General features: G+C 62.1%; 1 protein-coding gene across 11 annotated transcripts in view; it reads right to left on the reverse strand.

Moving 5' to 3' along the window:
• Positions 1 to 3806: 3806 nt before the first annotated feature.
• The window catches only part of PRR5L (proline rich 5 like), a 142036-nt gene continuing 130226 nt past the window's right edge, over positions 3807 to 15616 (reverse strand). For all 11 annotated transcript variants that reach the window (XM_038563020.1, XM_038563012.1, XM_038563014.1 and 8 more), the window contains 2 exons: positions 14120 to 14246; positions 3807 to 6624 (listed from right to left, as the gene is read on the reverse strand). In XM_038563020.1, the coding sequence (XP_038418948.1) occupies positions 6230 to 6624; positions 14120 to 14246 (522 nt within the window). In that variant the 3' untranslated portion in view covers positions 3807 to 6229. The remainder of the gene's footprint in view (positions 6625 to 14119; positions 14247 to 15616) is intronic.

The raw sequence follows: 15616 nt of genomic DNA on the forward strand, positions 1-15616 counted from the left end.
ACAAAGGAGTCCCCCAGGTGCCCAGTGCAGGAAGCAAGTACCACCCTTGGGAGATGGCCCACGAAAGGCCGAGCTGGGGGTGGTGCGGCCGACAGGGCTGGAGGAGGGCCCGAGGCTGTGTGCGAGTGAGGAAAAGCTGCAAGCACGTCCCCGCCTGCTGCCCCTGGACCCACCTGTCCTGCCCCAGGTGTGGACCAAGGCAAGGACACAGCCCTCCCCCCGCGCCCCAGCCAGAGCCCAGCAGGGACGCAGCCCGCAAAGCAGACCTGAGGGCACGGGCCTACCTCCAGCCCCAGCATCTCAAACTACGGAAAAGGCTCGAAGCTGAGAGACAGCGGCTTACAACCAACACGCCAGGAAGACTTAGACGCAAGTGTAGGAAGATTTAAAAGGATCCCACTAGGGCACTGAGACTTCTCTATTCGGGAGGAATCTATGCATGTAGTTGGTATTTTAGACACGTGACATTTAGGAGAATAAGGCCCTGTTTGGTGACAGTTTTATAATTCCATTTTAAGATATATAATTGAGTAATTAATTAAGGCTTGTGATTTTTTTTTTTTTTATGGTGTCCTCCAAGCTGAAGTAGAGTGTAAAGACATGTAAAGTCTCCCTTATTTACAAGTTTAATTTATTAGCTTCACGAAGAAGTTACGCTCAGGGAAGATTTTATACGCTGTCAGAAAAACTGAAGTACTTAGAAACGAAATATTAAATTTATAAATGTATTTAAAAGTGTTTGAAGTGCTGAGCTAAGCTTGTAAATAAGGACCAAGCATTATTCAAAAGCTCCTCCAACGTTAATGCTAGAAATCTGCTAGACTTATAAATAGAATAATAAAATGTGTAAGTTGACCTTAAAAAGCCTAAGAAAGGCTTTTAAATTTGTATCTTAAATTGAATATTGATTCTAAAGACTGTTATTAACTGAATTATTCATTAAATGACTGCTGATTATTAAACTCATTAAAATACTATTTTTAAACCCAAATTTAAACATCAATTTTTAAAGAAAAAGACCCACTGAAATCTTTTCTGCGTAGGAAATTGGCTATTCAGGGACAGCAGACTGTCCTCAGTCTGGTGGTGCTCACCACCACCACCACTCCCTCCCCCATAAGGTGTTTTTTTTTTTTTTTTTTTTTTTTTAGAAGTGGCTAGGAGGTGCCTGGGTGGCTCAGCAGTTGAACCCCTGCCTCTGGCTCAGGGCGTGATCCCGGGGTTCTGGGATTGAGTCCCGCGTCGGGCTCCCTGCATGGAGCCTGCTTCTCTCTCTGCCTGTGTCTCTGCCTCCCTCTCTGTGTTTCTCATGAATAAATAAATAAAATCTAAAAAAAAAAAAAAAAAAAAAAAAGTGGCTGGAGAAGAGCAAAGAGAGGCAGCGCTGTTTCTCCATTCTCTGGAAACCCTGAAACCAGCTCCGTGTGGGGCCGGCTGAGGAGGATATGCCCCTGGTTTCGTTGTCCTGCTCCTCATCCTCCTCCAAGCAGGACACCTCGTGGAATAGAGGAAGGATGATGCCCGCACATGGGGTAAAAGGGCCCAAGCCTTCTGCACCAGGGGCGAGGCACCTGCTTGCACGACGGCTGCGAGGGCCTGTGCAGCGCGGGGCACACCAGGGCACACCGGGGCCGTGGCTGCAGCTCCCCTGCACGGGCCTGTCCTCTGGGTTCGGGCCAGAACAGCCCCGCAGGAGAACTTCCTCGACGAGATGGCCCCGGGCCCACAACGGCACAGGTTCCACCCCTGAAGGCATCTCTCACCACCTACGGGGGACAGGCCAGGAAGGCAGCAGCGGCCTATGGCAGGGGTTGTGGCCTACAGGGACTGGCCGCTGCTGGCAGCTGCAGCAAGGGAAGGGGCCGCCGGGTGCGGTGGGGGCCCGGCCCCCACTGGTGTTCCCAGGTCACTGGGCCTGGCAGCCTTGCCTGCAACATGGTTAGAGAGCGGCATGGGGAAGGCCTCTGCCTGCGGAGCAAGGAAAGGGGGTGCAGGTCGTTGTACAAATATGTGGGAGGGAAAGAGGGGCCATCAGACCCGCGACCACCATCCCATTAGCTCCTCGGCCGCCGACCTCCAGCTCTCGGCGGTGGGCAGGGCCCCCAGGGAGACGGGGCAGCAGGGACGAGGTGGGGGTGTGGGGGCGGCTCCGGGCAGGAACCGTCCAGTCTGCCGCCTGTGCACGGGGAGGCACTGGGCCGCACGCCTGGAAAGGGCCCTGGGGTCACGCTCCGGGGTGTGGATTGTCCCCGAAGCCTGGGAGACCTTTGAAGTCCGTTTCAGGAATGTCTGCGGGGGACGCCCCTGGGAGAGATGGAAGTGGGGACAAGGCCGGGGGTACCCGGTGGCAGGAGGCCGGGCGGGAGCCTGACCACCTCGTGCGATTAGAAGGCCGAGGAGGATGGAGCAGGAGACGCGGCGGGCGCGGGAGTCCGGGGGGGCACGCGGGGACCCGCACCCGCAGGCCACCTGCAGCCTCCTGGCGGCGGGGCCCCTGCACACCCCGCGCGGGCTGCCGTCCTGTCGGCCGAGGACGCCCCCGGCCCTGGGAGAGGGCGCTGCGCCGTCGGGGCGCCCGCTGGAATCCCGGGGCCTTAAGGAGGGAGAGGGAGACGTGGGTGGGCCAGGGCGCGCGATGCGAGGGGGTTGGCGGCTTTGACGCTGGAGGAGGTGGCCCCAGGCGGCCTCGGAAGCTGGCAAAGGGGCGGGAACGGCCTCCGCGAGCTGCAGCCGGCGCAACCGACACCCTGAGCTCAGCCCCGCGGGGCCCGCGTCAGACCTCGGCCTCCAGAACCCTCGGTTTCCGCTGCTCGAGGCCGGTGCGGCGCGCGGCCCCTCGTGGCGGCGGGGACAGGGCGCAGCGGCGACTAAGGCTGAGCCCGCGCCTCACCGCAGCCCCGCGTGTTGCGCTTGACTCCCCGGGTGTTGGCCGACGGCCCGCCTCCCCCAGCGGGTGGCTCCCGGGCCCCGCGTCCCCAGCACCCGGGCGGCCCACAGCGCCGGCAGCTCCGCTCATGCTCGGAGCCGGGATGCGCGGCCCACGAGCGACGGGAAGGCCCCGAGCCACGGCCCTTTGGCGCCTGGCAGCCCCTGGAGCCTCAGCGCAGACGTCGGGGCCGCTCTGCGTCCCCCGGTGGCCAGTCAGCTGGGGTCACGGCTCCCCGTGGCGCCCCGGAGCTTCCAGCTCGGGCCAGCCCTGCTGCGGCCTCCTCGGAAGACACAGCACGAGGCTACGGGCTCCCCTCTGCCAGACGCAGTCGGAGGCGTGTGTATGCAGAGAGCCCGGGATGCCCGGGGGGGGGGGGGGGGGGGGCAGCGGTTTAGCGCCGCCTCCAGCCCAGGGCGTGACCCTGGGGTCCCAGGATCGAGTCCCACGTCGGGCTCCCTGCACGGAGCCTGCTTCTCCCTCTGCCTGTCTTGCCTCTCTCTCTCTCTCTCTCATGAATAAATACATAAAATTAAAAAAAAAAAAAAACCCGCGAGCATCCGCGGTGGGGCCCACCTGGGTCAAGCCCCCCGGGGGCAGCCCACGCCGCTGGTAGACGAGGCCTGGCCTTCCCAGACTTCGCTCGGTGGTTGCCAAGCTCGGCAGACGGGCTGCCAGTCCAGGAAATGTCTGGCCCATCCAGCTGAGGGTGGCAAGCAGATCCCAGGGGACACTGGCTGAGGTAAGACCGCCCGATCCTGGAGCGGAGGCAACAGGAAAAGAGACGCGGAGGCAGGAAGAGGCGGCCCGGAGAGCGTGAGGCCAGGACGCACGAAGAGCCAGGGGACCGCGGCGCCTGCCACACAGCATGGGGACGGGATGACGTGCACAACACGCTGTTTATTGAATCTATTTTGGAAACAGGCAACACGGGAAGGCTTTTGGGCTGTGAGCTCACTCAGAGCTCGGAGCCGAGATCGCTTCCTGGCATTAAAACGCAGCCGCCAGGAGATCCCCGCTGCATCTCATAAAGGTCGGAGAAGAGGCCGTCGCAGACGCCACAGCCATCGCCCTCGAAAACGGCCCCGACGGCTCACCGGCCCCTAAACATCCCACAGAATCTTCCGAGCAGGGTCTGAGACGCCCGCTGTGCACTATCAGGACGGGCGTCCAGGTGAAGCTGTAAAGTGGCTAACGGCCATCAGCAGGTGAGGACACGGGCCGGGGCTGGCGCTCACGCACTTAACCGACGGCCGCTGTCCTGCTCAGGGGCGGCCAGCGTAGGGACAAGGCATTTAAAAGCACATCTGTCGTCGTGAATGTTGTGAACTGAGAAAGGCAACCCGAGCGTGGCTAACACCTTGGCCCGGACCCCCAGACACTAGTCCCAAGTGCTAAGTGTCACCAGTGAGGACAGACACCATCGGGCAAACGGATCGTCACATCGGTCAGTCCGTGGACTTTGTCCAACACCCGCACAGGGATCATTTTTGTTGGAACTTCTCAGAGGGCCTCCTTCGGACATCTCTCTTCCCCACGCTCTCCGGAGAAGAAAAACGAGACAACTCTTTCAACAAACTTTCCGAATTACGAGCCCTCCAGAGCACGACCCCGGTCACATTCCAGATCTTCACCCAGAAGGGATGTGCCGTCAAGGCTTAGACAGGCCTCGAAGGCCTCTTCCCCTGCTGGCAGCTCAGTGTCCCCGTCCCCTCCCGGCCACCTCCTGCCATGTTGGAAGCCACGTGGCCTCACGTCTCCGGGAGGTCATTAACAGTTTCCAAAGACCAGCGGGACCCCCAGAAGGTACCAGAAAAATTCAGGAAATCCTTCTTTTCTTTTTTTTTTTCTTTTCTTTCTTTCGTTCTTTTTTTTTTTTTTTTCTGGAGCTGCTGTCAGCGGGGCCAACAGGCAAACAGAGAACAGGGGTTCCAGGTGGATAAGAAGCCGGGACCCAGAGAAGGCAGTGTTAAGGACGCAGCGCAGCACCAAAGCCCACTGCCCCGGACAGCATTTTGTTAGAAACTCCAGGCACTTCTGGGCACTTCTGTAATCACAGGCAATGAACATTTCTCCAAAAAAAAGGGGCCTGCCCACATCGCCCCCATCTTGCCCTAAGACGTTCCACTTGCTAGGCCCCTCTACTCTTGAGGCAAACTGAGGCTTCCTACCTCCGTGCTATGGGCCACGACACTCACAAGGGGAGGCCAATCTGGATTCTGGTCCAGCTGCGTCTAGCGCTCTGCGGCTGATGAGCCCCACCCACCCCAGCTCCCCTGCACCCCGAACCACTTGCAGGCTCCTCTCCTGGGCGGGGAGGGGCGAGGGTTGTTCAGGTTCAACTTTGAAGACGATACACCTCCCCCCTGGAAATGAGCAGTGCAAGATCCTACGTGCAGATACACCTCCCCCCTGGAAATGAGCAGTGCAAGATCCTACGTGCAAATATTTGCAAACCAAAAAAATTTTTTTTGAAACAATGCACATTTTAAAAATTCAAGTCAAATCCAGGAACAGACTAACTGGTTGGCATCAGCTGGTCCCACACCCACGACAGGAAAACAACCAGTTTCTGAAAAGAGAGAGCAATGAAGGCACCAGCTACTCCACCGGGGGGGGGGGGGGGGGGGGGGGTTGTTTCCCCAGCTTGGGAGGAGGCCGGAGAGGGGAGCGCTGAGGCTTCCTCCGAGAGGGGGTTTCTCCAGCCGTGCGGCCCTCCAGGGCCAAAGGCTAGGGGCGGCATGTAGGATCCGGATACAGGTGAGGATGCCCCTCACCCACCAGAGGGACCACTCTTCCCAGTAGTTCTGAGACTACAACAAGGAAGGCGCACTCTCGGAGTCGTGCTAGGCAGGGGCTGCCGCCTGCTTTCCCTCGGCTCAGGACAGGGGCCTGAGAAGCCGAGGCCCCGCTTCTCACCGGGAGCCTGCACCACGGGGACCTAAAGGGGGACTCCAGGCACCAGCACATCCCTGCTGTCATCACGCCAGGGGATGGGAGCAGCATCGGACGCCTCTGGGGGGAGAGCCCAGAGAGGAGGCTCTGGAGTCGGCCAAGCAGAGAGTGAGCAGCAGGCAGCTGGGTCTGGGCCTGCGTGGCTGCAAAGACGTGGTCACAGTCAGGAAAATGGAGAAGTCCACGAGCAGGGTCCCTCCAGGCCACCGGGGCCCGGCCTGTGCACGGCAGATCCCCAGGCAGGCAGAGGCAGCGGCACCCCTGGGAGGGGCCCTTCAGGAGCCCCGGGGACGGGAGCTGTGTTCACACGGGTGGCCAGGCCGCCCCGGGGAACCGGGAGGTGGGCACTCAGCTCAGGGAAGCACAGTTAAGCTCAGTGTCCTCCTGGCTGCCCCCGGTCACCTGCTCCAGCTGGTCAGGGCTGTCGGTGATGTTGGGCTCGCTGGAGCACTGTCGGTGGGGCGGGGAGAAGCTGGGCGGCAGGAGTAGGCACTTGTCGTCGCCGCCAGGCTCCTCACCCAGGCCCGGGTGCATCCTGGTGGCCATGGCCAGCAGCTGGATGTCCGAGGGGGCGTTGGCCACCGTGTGCCGCCGGACGCTGCCACACTTCTCCAGGTAGGCCTCGCCTTCCTGCTCCGTCAGCGGCGTCAGCGCCGTCTCGGGGGGCGGCCGGCTGGTGGCTGCAGTCGGGGAGGCGTAGCTCAGGACGGCGACCTTGGGCCGCACCCTCGAGTGGCGTCGGGCTGCAAGAGAAAAACCCGCACAGCCTGTCACTGGGAGGGAGGGCATCTCCCCTTTCCCAGCTGCGCCCGAGCTTCACTGCATTTGCCCTAAATTCCCTTTCAACCAGTCTCCTCCAGGGCCTGGGCACTGGCTGAGCAGCTCAGAAAGAAGCCTTGGGGACACCTGCGGGGCTCAGCAGCTGAGCAGCTGCCTTCTGCCCAGGCCGTGACCCCGGGGTCCTGGGATTGAGTCCCACATTGGGCTCCCTGCATGGAGTCTGCTTCTCCCTCTGCCTGTGTCTCTGTCTCTCTCCCCATGTCTCCCATGAATAAGTAAATAAGATCTTAAAAAAACCCCAAAGAAGCCCTCTGACTCCATGCAGCCAGAGGTGGCCCCCCTGGCAACAGCGGGCGAGGTGGAGCTCAGCTGGTGAGCTTCTCCCTGGGAGCCTATGTCCAGCTTAACCAAGGGGACCTCAGCTGTGGAAGCGAGGGCAGGGGGGCGTCCCCCAAATCACCCTGACCGGGCCCGCCACGCTCCCCCCACCAAGTCCAGGGCTGAGGCCTGCGTTCTGTTCGAGGCACACTCGACTCCGGCAGCCGCTGGCACCATCAAGGAGCAGGCCAGGCTGCAGGGGGCCCTGTGGAGGCAGACACCAAGAGGAGGGCCAGACACGAAGTCCTTGCAGAGCCGCTGCTTGAGCTCTCCCCGCATTCCAGAACGTACGTTAAGGCTCGACATGCACTCATCTTTTGCCTCCTCCTAAAAACTGAGCTTAACTCACGGTATGTTCTTAGCTCCTACTTGAGGAAATGGGAGTGTCCGGGGGTGGGTGGGGAGAGTGGCTAATAATCTACCTGCATGCACACAGCGAGGATGCAGTACGGCTGGGGGTTAGGCGAGCAGACCCGGCTCTGCCTACGTGGCCACACGAAGCACACCTTACTAGGACAGGTGAGCGTCTCCAGGGAAGGACAGGCCAAGTGCACAGGGTGCAGGGGCAGGAGAAGGCACATCCACGTGTCAGGGAGGAGGTACACTGAGCCCCATTACTCCTGGGAGGGAAAGGGATAGCACTCCGAGCTGCAGGAGCAGCGGGAGTCAGGTGCTGAGCCAGGTGCACCGTCAGGCCACAGCCACAGCACGGTGGGAACATGGTAGACGTGAAACAGGGGAGACGCATATGCGCTGGCGGGATGGCCCTTGATCACGGGAGGGCCCTTGAAGCCAGACGGAACCACCTGTGGTCAGACAAGCCGTGGGGGCCCAGGGCAGGCGGGGGCCGTGCTCCAGGGGGCTGTGCTGGGTTGGGGCCTGAGGGGCGGGGGGCGAGGAAAGCCAGGACCACGCCAGGCCTACATCCCCTCCGTCTCAGGGAGGTGAGGGCCCACGCCCCTCTAAAGGCAGCCCGCCTCGGCTCCCTCACAGGCCCTGCGCCCGGATCAGGGGCTGGATGAAGGGCCCCCGTGGGGCAGGCCGGGGTAGAGGGCTGAGGACCCAGGGGGCTCCTTCAGCCTCTGTCTTCCTACCAGTGCAGGCCTCTCCCAGCCTTCTGGCCGCTCCCATGGCTCCCGTGTCCCTGAGACGTGGGAAGACCCCCCAAGGGACACGCTGCGTGTGTGAGCAGGTGCTGCGGTGCGCCGCCGTGGGGAGCGAGGCGGGGAGGGGGCCCTGCACACCGACGAGACCACAGCAGACACCAGGGGGAAACGGACAGTGCTGCTCCGGGACCGTCCCTGGGGACACGCGCCCACTCCACGTTGGTTTACTCGGGTCTTCCCGCGGGTCGCGGGGCCCATGCGCCGTTCCCACTTCCAGAGCCCCGGGCGTCGCAGAGAGACCTGCCGTGTGCGTCCACAAGGCGCTCGCGGCTCCTGTCACCGACACCTGTGTGCGTCCTCACACGTGCACACACGCACTAGGACGGGAGGCTGAAACCCTTAGCCTTAGGGCTGAGTCACCAAGTCAGGGGCCCTGGGCCCCAAGAGAGCTGTCTGGTGGGTAACGATAATCATGTCTCAACCCCAAAGAAAAATACGTGGAGTTTTCCTGGGTGTTGCCACCCACTTCCTCACTGCTGAGCCCCCAGCTGCGTCCGAAACACCAGGGCCCCCTCATCATCCCCGTCGTTCAGAGGAGGAAAGCCGAGGCCTGGCGCCACGCGGGCAGCCCCTGAACGCAGTGCCCAGACCGGCCCCATGGCCCCACAGCAGCCCCACAGCCCCACGGCAGCCCCACGGCCCCACAGCAGCCCCACAGCCCCACAGCCCCACGGCCCCACAGCCCGGCTGCTGCCCTCCAAGACCCGGAACAGCAAATGCAGCCCCCGGGGGCTCGGCACACACGGGCTGGGGCTGGGTGGGCGGCTCTTCTCTTTGGGGAGGAATGAACAGGAGACAGGAGGGCAAGGAGCAACCACGGAGGAAGACCCCACGCCACGCGTCAGCCGAGTTCTCCCGACGCACGGTGCTCACGCCCTCGACATCCCTATGCGTCCCCTCGCAGTTTTACAATAACCGTGTGTTACCCTTAGGACCAGGAGTCGGTAACTGAGATAGAAGCACCAGAAGGGCCCGGAGAAGCAGGGATTCCATTAAAGTGCCATCCTTCAAACAACGCCCTTGGAAGAGCTCGGTGGTCCCCAGCTCGCTGTTAGCAGCAAGCTGGGGGTGGGGGTGGGGGGGGGTGGGGGCATACACGGCGCCTCTGATTTCCCGGGGCCCCACCCGGGTCGAATGAGCCAGGCAGGCCGTGCCGGATGGGGGCCTGGACGCCCTTGGCCCAGAAGCCCGCAGTCCTTGGGGGTGTGACAGGCAGCAAAGACGAGAGGCCCCCTGCAGCGGCTCCTGAGAGCTGGAGCCACAGTGAGGGGCGGCCGCCACAAGTGAGGGCCCCAGGACACCTGCCCCCTCCCCTTCCACGGACCCTCTGACCTGCAACGTGTGAAACGCGGCGCTCGCTGCTGAGAGGGAGAAACGGGGACCGGACACGGCACCTGCCACGGGGGCCTGAGCCCAGTGCGCACATGTACATGCCTGGGGGCCGGGGTCTCGGGGGCCGTCCTTAACTGAGCATCCACGAGTGCTCGCCCCGGATCAACAAGGGAGGTGCTTCATTGACACGTTCGTCGTCTGGCCATTTTGCAGGAAAGGGACCTGAAGTCAAGATGCTACATGACTTGGCAGCTAGTCAGTGAGGGACTCGGGACCCGAGGCCCCTGGGAGGCCTGCACACGAGTCACTGTAGAACAAGGTCCGCCAGCATGGGGTCACCGAATCACTGGAGTGCACCCCTGAAGCTAACACAACACCGCATGCTACCTCGGGTGGAACCAAAAAAAAAAAAAAAAAAAAGAAAAAATTTAAGGTCAGGGCAGAGGTCAAGAGCTCGGAGCCCGAGAAGTCATGAAGAGGGAGTCATTTCAGACGCACCAGCTCCAGGGTGACGGACAGACGGGACCCGGACACTCCGTCACTCAGCAGAGACCTACGCTGGGGCCTGGGGTGCCGGGCGCTCCCCGCCCTCAACCAGCCGACGGTCTAAAGGGGGAGATGGCAAGTACTCGGGCTTGACGACGCAGCCCGGCAAGGCCCAGGATGTGGTCTGGGGCCCCAGGGGGCGCGGCACCCACAGTTTCTCATCTGGAACGAGTCCCCGGAGGCCAGGGCACCCTCTGGCTGGGGCCCGAACACGGGGCGCCTCCGCCCCCTCCGTGCTCAGCCCTCTCCCTCAGGCCACACCGCCGAAGCCCGGCCCTTGGGGTCCCGAGGCCCCGCAGGCCCCGCCTGCCTCCCGATGGCCGATGCCTGCTGATGACTCACGGGACAGGCCCAGGACTCCTTCTTCTGCCTTCTGGGTGGAATGTTTTGGTTCCCAAGCCTGGGTGTGGCCGCAGCAGAGACCACAGGGACCGCCGGGCTGTGCCGAGTCCCCTGGGCAGACGGCGCTTCCTCGACAAGCTCCCACCAGGCTCCAGAGTCGGCCTCAGACAAGCCCGTCAGCTGAGTCCCCAGTGGGTCGGGCCACACGCTGGGCCTGGCGCAGAGACAGCTGCCCACGCTGCTGCTGCCTGCCGTCCTCCCCGGGCAGGGAAGGCCGGGCCCTGCCGCTCACGGGAGGAGGGCTCCCTCCCAGACACTGACCCCGGGGCCCCTGGGGGGCTCAGGGGCTAAGCATCTGCCCTGGGCCCAAGGCGTGACCCTGGGGTCCTGGGATCGAGTCCCACATCCGGCTCCTTGCACGGAGCCTGCTTCTCCCTCTGCCTGTGTATCTGCCTCTCTCTCCATCTCTCATCATGAATAAATAAATAAAATCTTAAAAAAAGAGAGAAAGAGAGAGAGAGAGACCAAGCAGTGGGCACCCTCTGGGGGCTGGAATGGGTCCTGTCCTTGCACTGGGGCCCTTTGAGCCGAGGGAGGAGCCACGTCCTGCGGCCTTGGCCAGCACCCACGTCCTCCTCCTCCTGCCTTTCACGCAGGGTGGGGCCTGGGGCCTCTACTCCTCGGGGCTCGCGGGCACCCCCCTGAGCTCCAGCACTCAGCCCCCACACTGGGGCCAGCGACGGCAGCTCCTTTCAAAGCCCCAGAGAAGCCCACAGGCTGGCCACAGCAGGTACCCTGGCCTCTGCGCATCCCGTGCCGCGTGGGCGCCTCGCCCGGCCCTCAGTGCCCACTTGTCACCAGCAAGAGTCCGTGCCTGGAGCCGCGGTGCAGGAAGACCATGGGCGGCCGGGGCCTGCGTGTGGGACAAACAGCGAGCTGGGTGTCCTGAGCCTTGGCTCCGGGGGCCCCGCGGGCAGCCAGGGCAGCAGCTTGGAAACTGCTAACTAGAAAGGTGGGGTGTAGGCCTGGCCTCTGAAAATGCCTTTTTTTTTTTAAAGCTTTCACTCTTCCTCCAGACCTCCTGTAGGCAGGGTGGAGGTTACGGTCTCCATGTCACGGAGGCGAAGACTGAGGCCCAGAGAGCCCTCACTTGCTCTGGCACAGGCGTGTCCCCAACGGGAAGGGGCTGGGGGTGCGATGTCTGGCCCCCGGCCCCTGCCGGGCTAAGGAATGAGGGGGAAGGACCAGCAGTAAAGCCACAGTGACCTTCTAGGAGCGGCCGGGGTGGGCGGGCTGGGCGTGCAGGACAGACAGCCTGCAGCTCTGAAGTCCCAGCTCCGACAGCCACGTGACCTCAATCCTCGTTTGCCTCACCTGCAGGACGGGGACAGCGGGGCCCACTCTGTGGTACCCAGCCCGCCTGGCATTGTGCCCAAGACGTCGCCTGTGGCCCGAGCCCTCCCTTGCCACCAGCCACCTGGGGACTCGGAAGGTCCTTCGGTTCCTCCGATGCTCCAACCTCCTATTTAGCACTCCCCCGACCCCACGGGGCCTCCCCTTCGCTTGGGGTAGCTGAGCGAACAGGGAAGGCAGACAAACTCAAATTCACCCTACAGGGCCCTCCTCAGATATCACCTCCCCTGGGGAGCCTCCCCTGATTTCCCAGGCCAGGCCCTGTGGCTGATGTACGTCGCCCGCTCAGAGCGCTTGTCCGCTAACGAGGAATTGTTTGTGACCTGTTGCTTATGACTTTCTCACGGGGCCGCGGGCACCACAGGGCAGGGATGGGGCTGCTGTGGGCATGGGTGTAGCCGCTGCCCCTCACCTCACAGGGTTCCTGGGGGAGGGTCTCCGTACCCATCTGCTGAAATAATAATAATAAAACAATCAGGGCACCCGGGTGGCTCAGTGGTGGAGCATCTGCCCTCAGGTCGTGATCCCAGGGTCCTGGGATCGAGCCCCCGTCGGGTTCCCTGCTCAGCGGTGAGCCTGCTTCCCCTTCCCTCTCCCTCTGTGCTCGCTCTCTCTCTCTCAAATAAATAAAATCTTAAAGAAAAAAAAAAGTCTTTTTCTTTCCCCCTGCGCCTCCTGAGACTGCAGCCCAGATGCGAGGACTGTCCTTGGTGTCTAAGAAAACCTCACGCACCTTCCTTGGCTTTGTGATTTGGCAAAGGTATGCACCCCTCTGATTTTAACTGGAAAGCCATAGGCGGCCCCTCTCAGATCAAGTACCCCCCGCAACAGACTTCCAAATCTACCCCCGTCCCTGGCCCTCGGCCCGGCCGACCGCCAAGTCCCTGCCGTGGCCCCGCGCACCTGCCTGTGCCCTGACATCCTGCCTGGGGCCTCCCTGCCGCAAGCCTGGCGAGCTGTGAGCGGGTGGGCTGAGCCGGAGCCCAGGGGTGGGCTCTAGGGAGGGCATGGCAACGTGCCCCCCGCCCCCCGACGGCCGCGGAGGCAGGGGACGGTGCTCCTTCAGCTGGCGTTGTTACTCTGGCTCGTGCCACCCCCAGCTGGGATGAGGGTGTGAGCAGGGGCCGGAGGGAGGGAAGGCAGCCCAGACGTGGGGCGGCTGCGGCTAAGCGGGCCCGCCTGCTGCTCCTGCAGGAGTGGCGCCCACGAGGGGCAGGAACCTCACTGGGGGTTGTTCCCCTGGCCTCGTCTTTGAAGCTGGGCTACAGGGCCATTAAAGCACAGGGAGGGGGTGCGGGCAATAGAGTCCAATCCCAGGGACCCCCCTTTCTGCTTCTGTACCTCTGTACAGGTGCCGGTCATCCCCGCCTTGGGGTACGACCACTGGCCAACCATCTAGTAGGTAGCTTTTTGAGTGCCTACTATGTGCCAACCACGGTCTTAGTTGCTGGAAATTGGGAAATTCCTACATTTTTTTCTTTTTCTTTTTTTTTTTTAAGGATTTTATTTATTTATTCCTGAGAGACACAGAGAGAGAGGCAGAGACACAGGCAGAGGGAGAAGCAGGTTCCTGGTGGAACCTCAATCCCGGGACCCCGGGGTCACGCCCTGAGCCAAAGGCAGACGCTCAAGCACTGAGCCCCCCAGGCGTCCCAGTTCCTGCATTTTGGGGGCTTTAAAGAGTGACTGATACCTCTTATGATAAGTCTGTTCTCTGGCTATTTCTGCATCTGGTTTGTGGCCGCACTGAGACAAGGGACAGATCAGATCACCTCTAGATTCTCCAAGGGTGCCAAGCGCCTTTATATAAAGGCCTCACCGCTGCCGCCGGGATGCTGAGCCCCACGGGACCTCCGACGTGGAGGGGGCAGCCGCAGCTCCATTTCATCGGGCCGCACGCAAAACGAGTCGGCTTCACATTTCAAGCTCCCTTCCAGGGAAAATCCATCACAGGTGGATTCTCCACGCGAGCGCGTGTGGGGCGTGCAGAAGGCACAGTTTCTGGTCTCACGTACGGGGAGCACTTACATCGCAGGCCCACAGGAAAAGATCAAAGCCAGCGATCTCAGATGCGGACGAGACAAGCGATACCACAGAGGCGCAGTATCTGCCCCTGGAGGGGAATCGTCAGGCGGGGAGGCGACTGGCACACAGGCCGGCGGGAAACGTGGGCGATCAACACGCACAGGCTGGCGCAGGCCCACGTCAGAAGCCGAGCACTGGCTACCCCAACCAGGCTCGGGAGAGCACGGCGGGCAGCATGATCACCGAGGCCCCTTACCCGACGTGTACGTGGGACCCGAGACGCCGCGGTCCTCGCTGATGCCCAGGAAAGGAGACACCACTTGCTTCACCAATTCCTCCAGCTGCAGATAACCCTCGCTTGGGCCTGTGGGCTCGTGAACGCTCTGCAAACAAACACCCAAGAGACAAAGGTCAGTCGAGAGCTGCCCGGGCCAGCTGGCACCGAGGCAGCACACCCTGCCCGCCCTGGTGCCACGTGCCAAGCAAGCAGCATCCTCGTGGCCGTAATGCAGGAATGTGAGGCCCGAGGCCCCAGTCGCTTGCCACGGGTCACAGTGATCGGCTTCTCCCACTGGGCCCTGCCGACGCGGGGCAGGTGGGATGGTCCCCACACCAGCTCCAGGGCTGGTCCCAGCCACTGTCCTAATGGCTGCTGCACACTTGGCAGGCAGGCGCTTTGCACGAGCACGTCACGTGCACCAGAGCAGAGGCCTCTCAACAACCCAAGGAGTCGGGGGGCCCTCAGCATCCGCCTTCTACAGATGAGAACGTGAAGACCCAGAGAGCTCAAGGAACCTGCCCGGCAAAGCTCAGCTGGGCAAGTGGCAAAGCCCCAGGCCTGGGAGGCAGGCAGGCTGTCTGGGCCCTGAGCCCACCTTCTCGCCACTTGTTAAGGAGGCTAGAAGAGAAAAGGGGGCAGAAAATGGGAAAGATCCAGAAGAGCGGGAGAAAGGGAGGGTCCCTGTGGAGCTAGACACCCACTTAGCACCGAGATGAAGAGTCAGCTCAAAGGCCCGGCGCGACAGGCGTGCTCGGGGCTAAGTCTGAGCAGACACCCACTGACGCAAATGACAACGGCCAAAACCAAAAAGGAGACCAGAGGCGCCCAAGGCTCTCCAGAAGCCCAGCAGGCTCCTACGACACCCGGTTTCTCCCTGGAAAGGGCGCGAAGCCTTGCTCTGTGCAGAGGGGCTGCAGGGGAGCAGAGGGAAAAGCCTCTGCGGGGCTGTGCTCAGCCCAACACCATCGATGCCCCCACCAAATTCTCAAATGGGAATAGGGGTCCCATCACCTTCACTTAAAAAGTTAACACTTCCCCACCGTGCTGGTGTTTTTCTGGGACTGGAGGAAAAGATGATGGAGGAGGTGGGGGGTGGTGAAGCGGGAAGGGCCCATCCCACGGGGTGGGGATGGCTGCGTGAGGTGCAGGCTCCCGGGCGCACAGGCTGCGACTTGCCCCGTGCGGGCTCCGTCCCGTGGGGACAGGAGGGCTGGGGGCGCTGGGAAGGAGGGGGTTTGGCCTAAGGCAACGTGAGGGAGCCCTGGGAAGGGGACTTGGGGGGAAGAGGACGCGGGGTCGGGGCCGGGATGGGGTCAGAGCGGAGGAGATGCAAGACCGACCACAGTGGGCCTCAGATGTGGCGCCGCCGTGACGGCTGCCTGGCACCGCAAGGGGACGGGGGGCAGCAGAGGGGGTTACCGGCCACGTGTTTGCAAGGCCCAGGGCAAAATGAAAACGTGGGTGGGGTCCCTT

The sequence above is a fragment of the Canis lupus genome, chromosome 18 (assembly GCF_011100685.1).
Source record: "Canis lupus familiaris isolate Mischka breed German Shepherd chromosome 18, alternate assembly UU_Cfam_GSD_1.0, whole genome shotgun sequence".
Classification (NCBI taxonomy): Eukaryota; Metazoa; Chordata; class Mammalia; order Carnivora; family Canidae; genus Canis; species Canis lupus.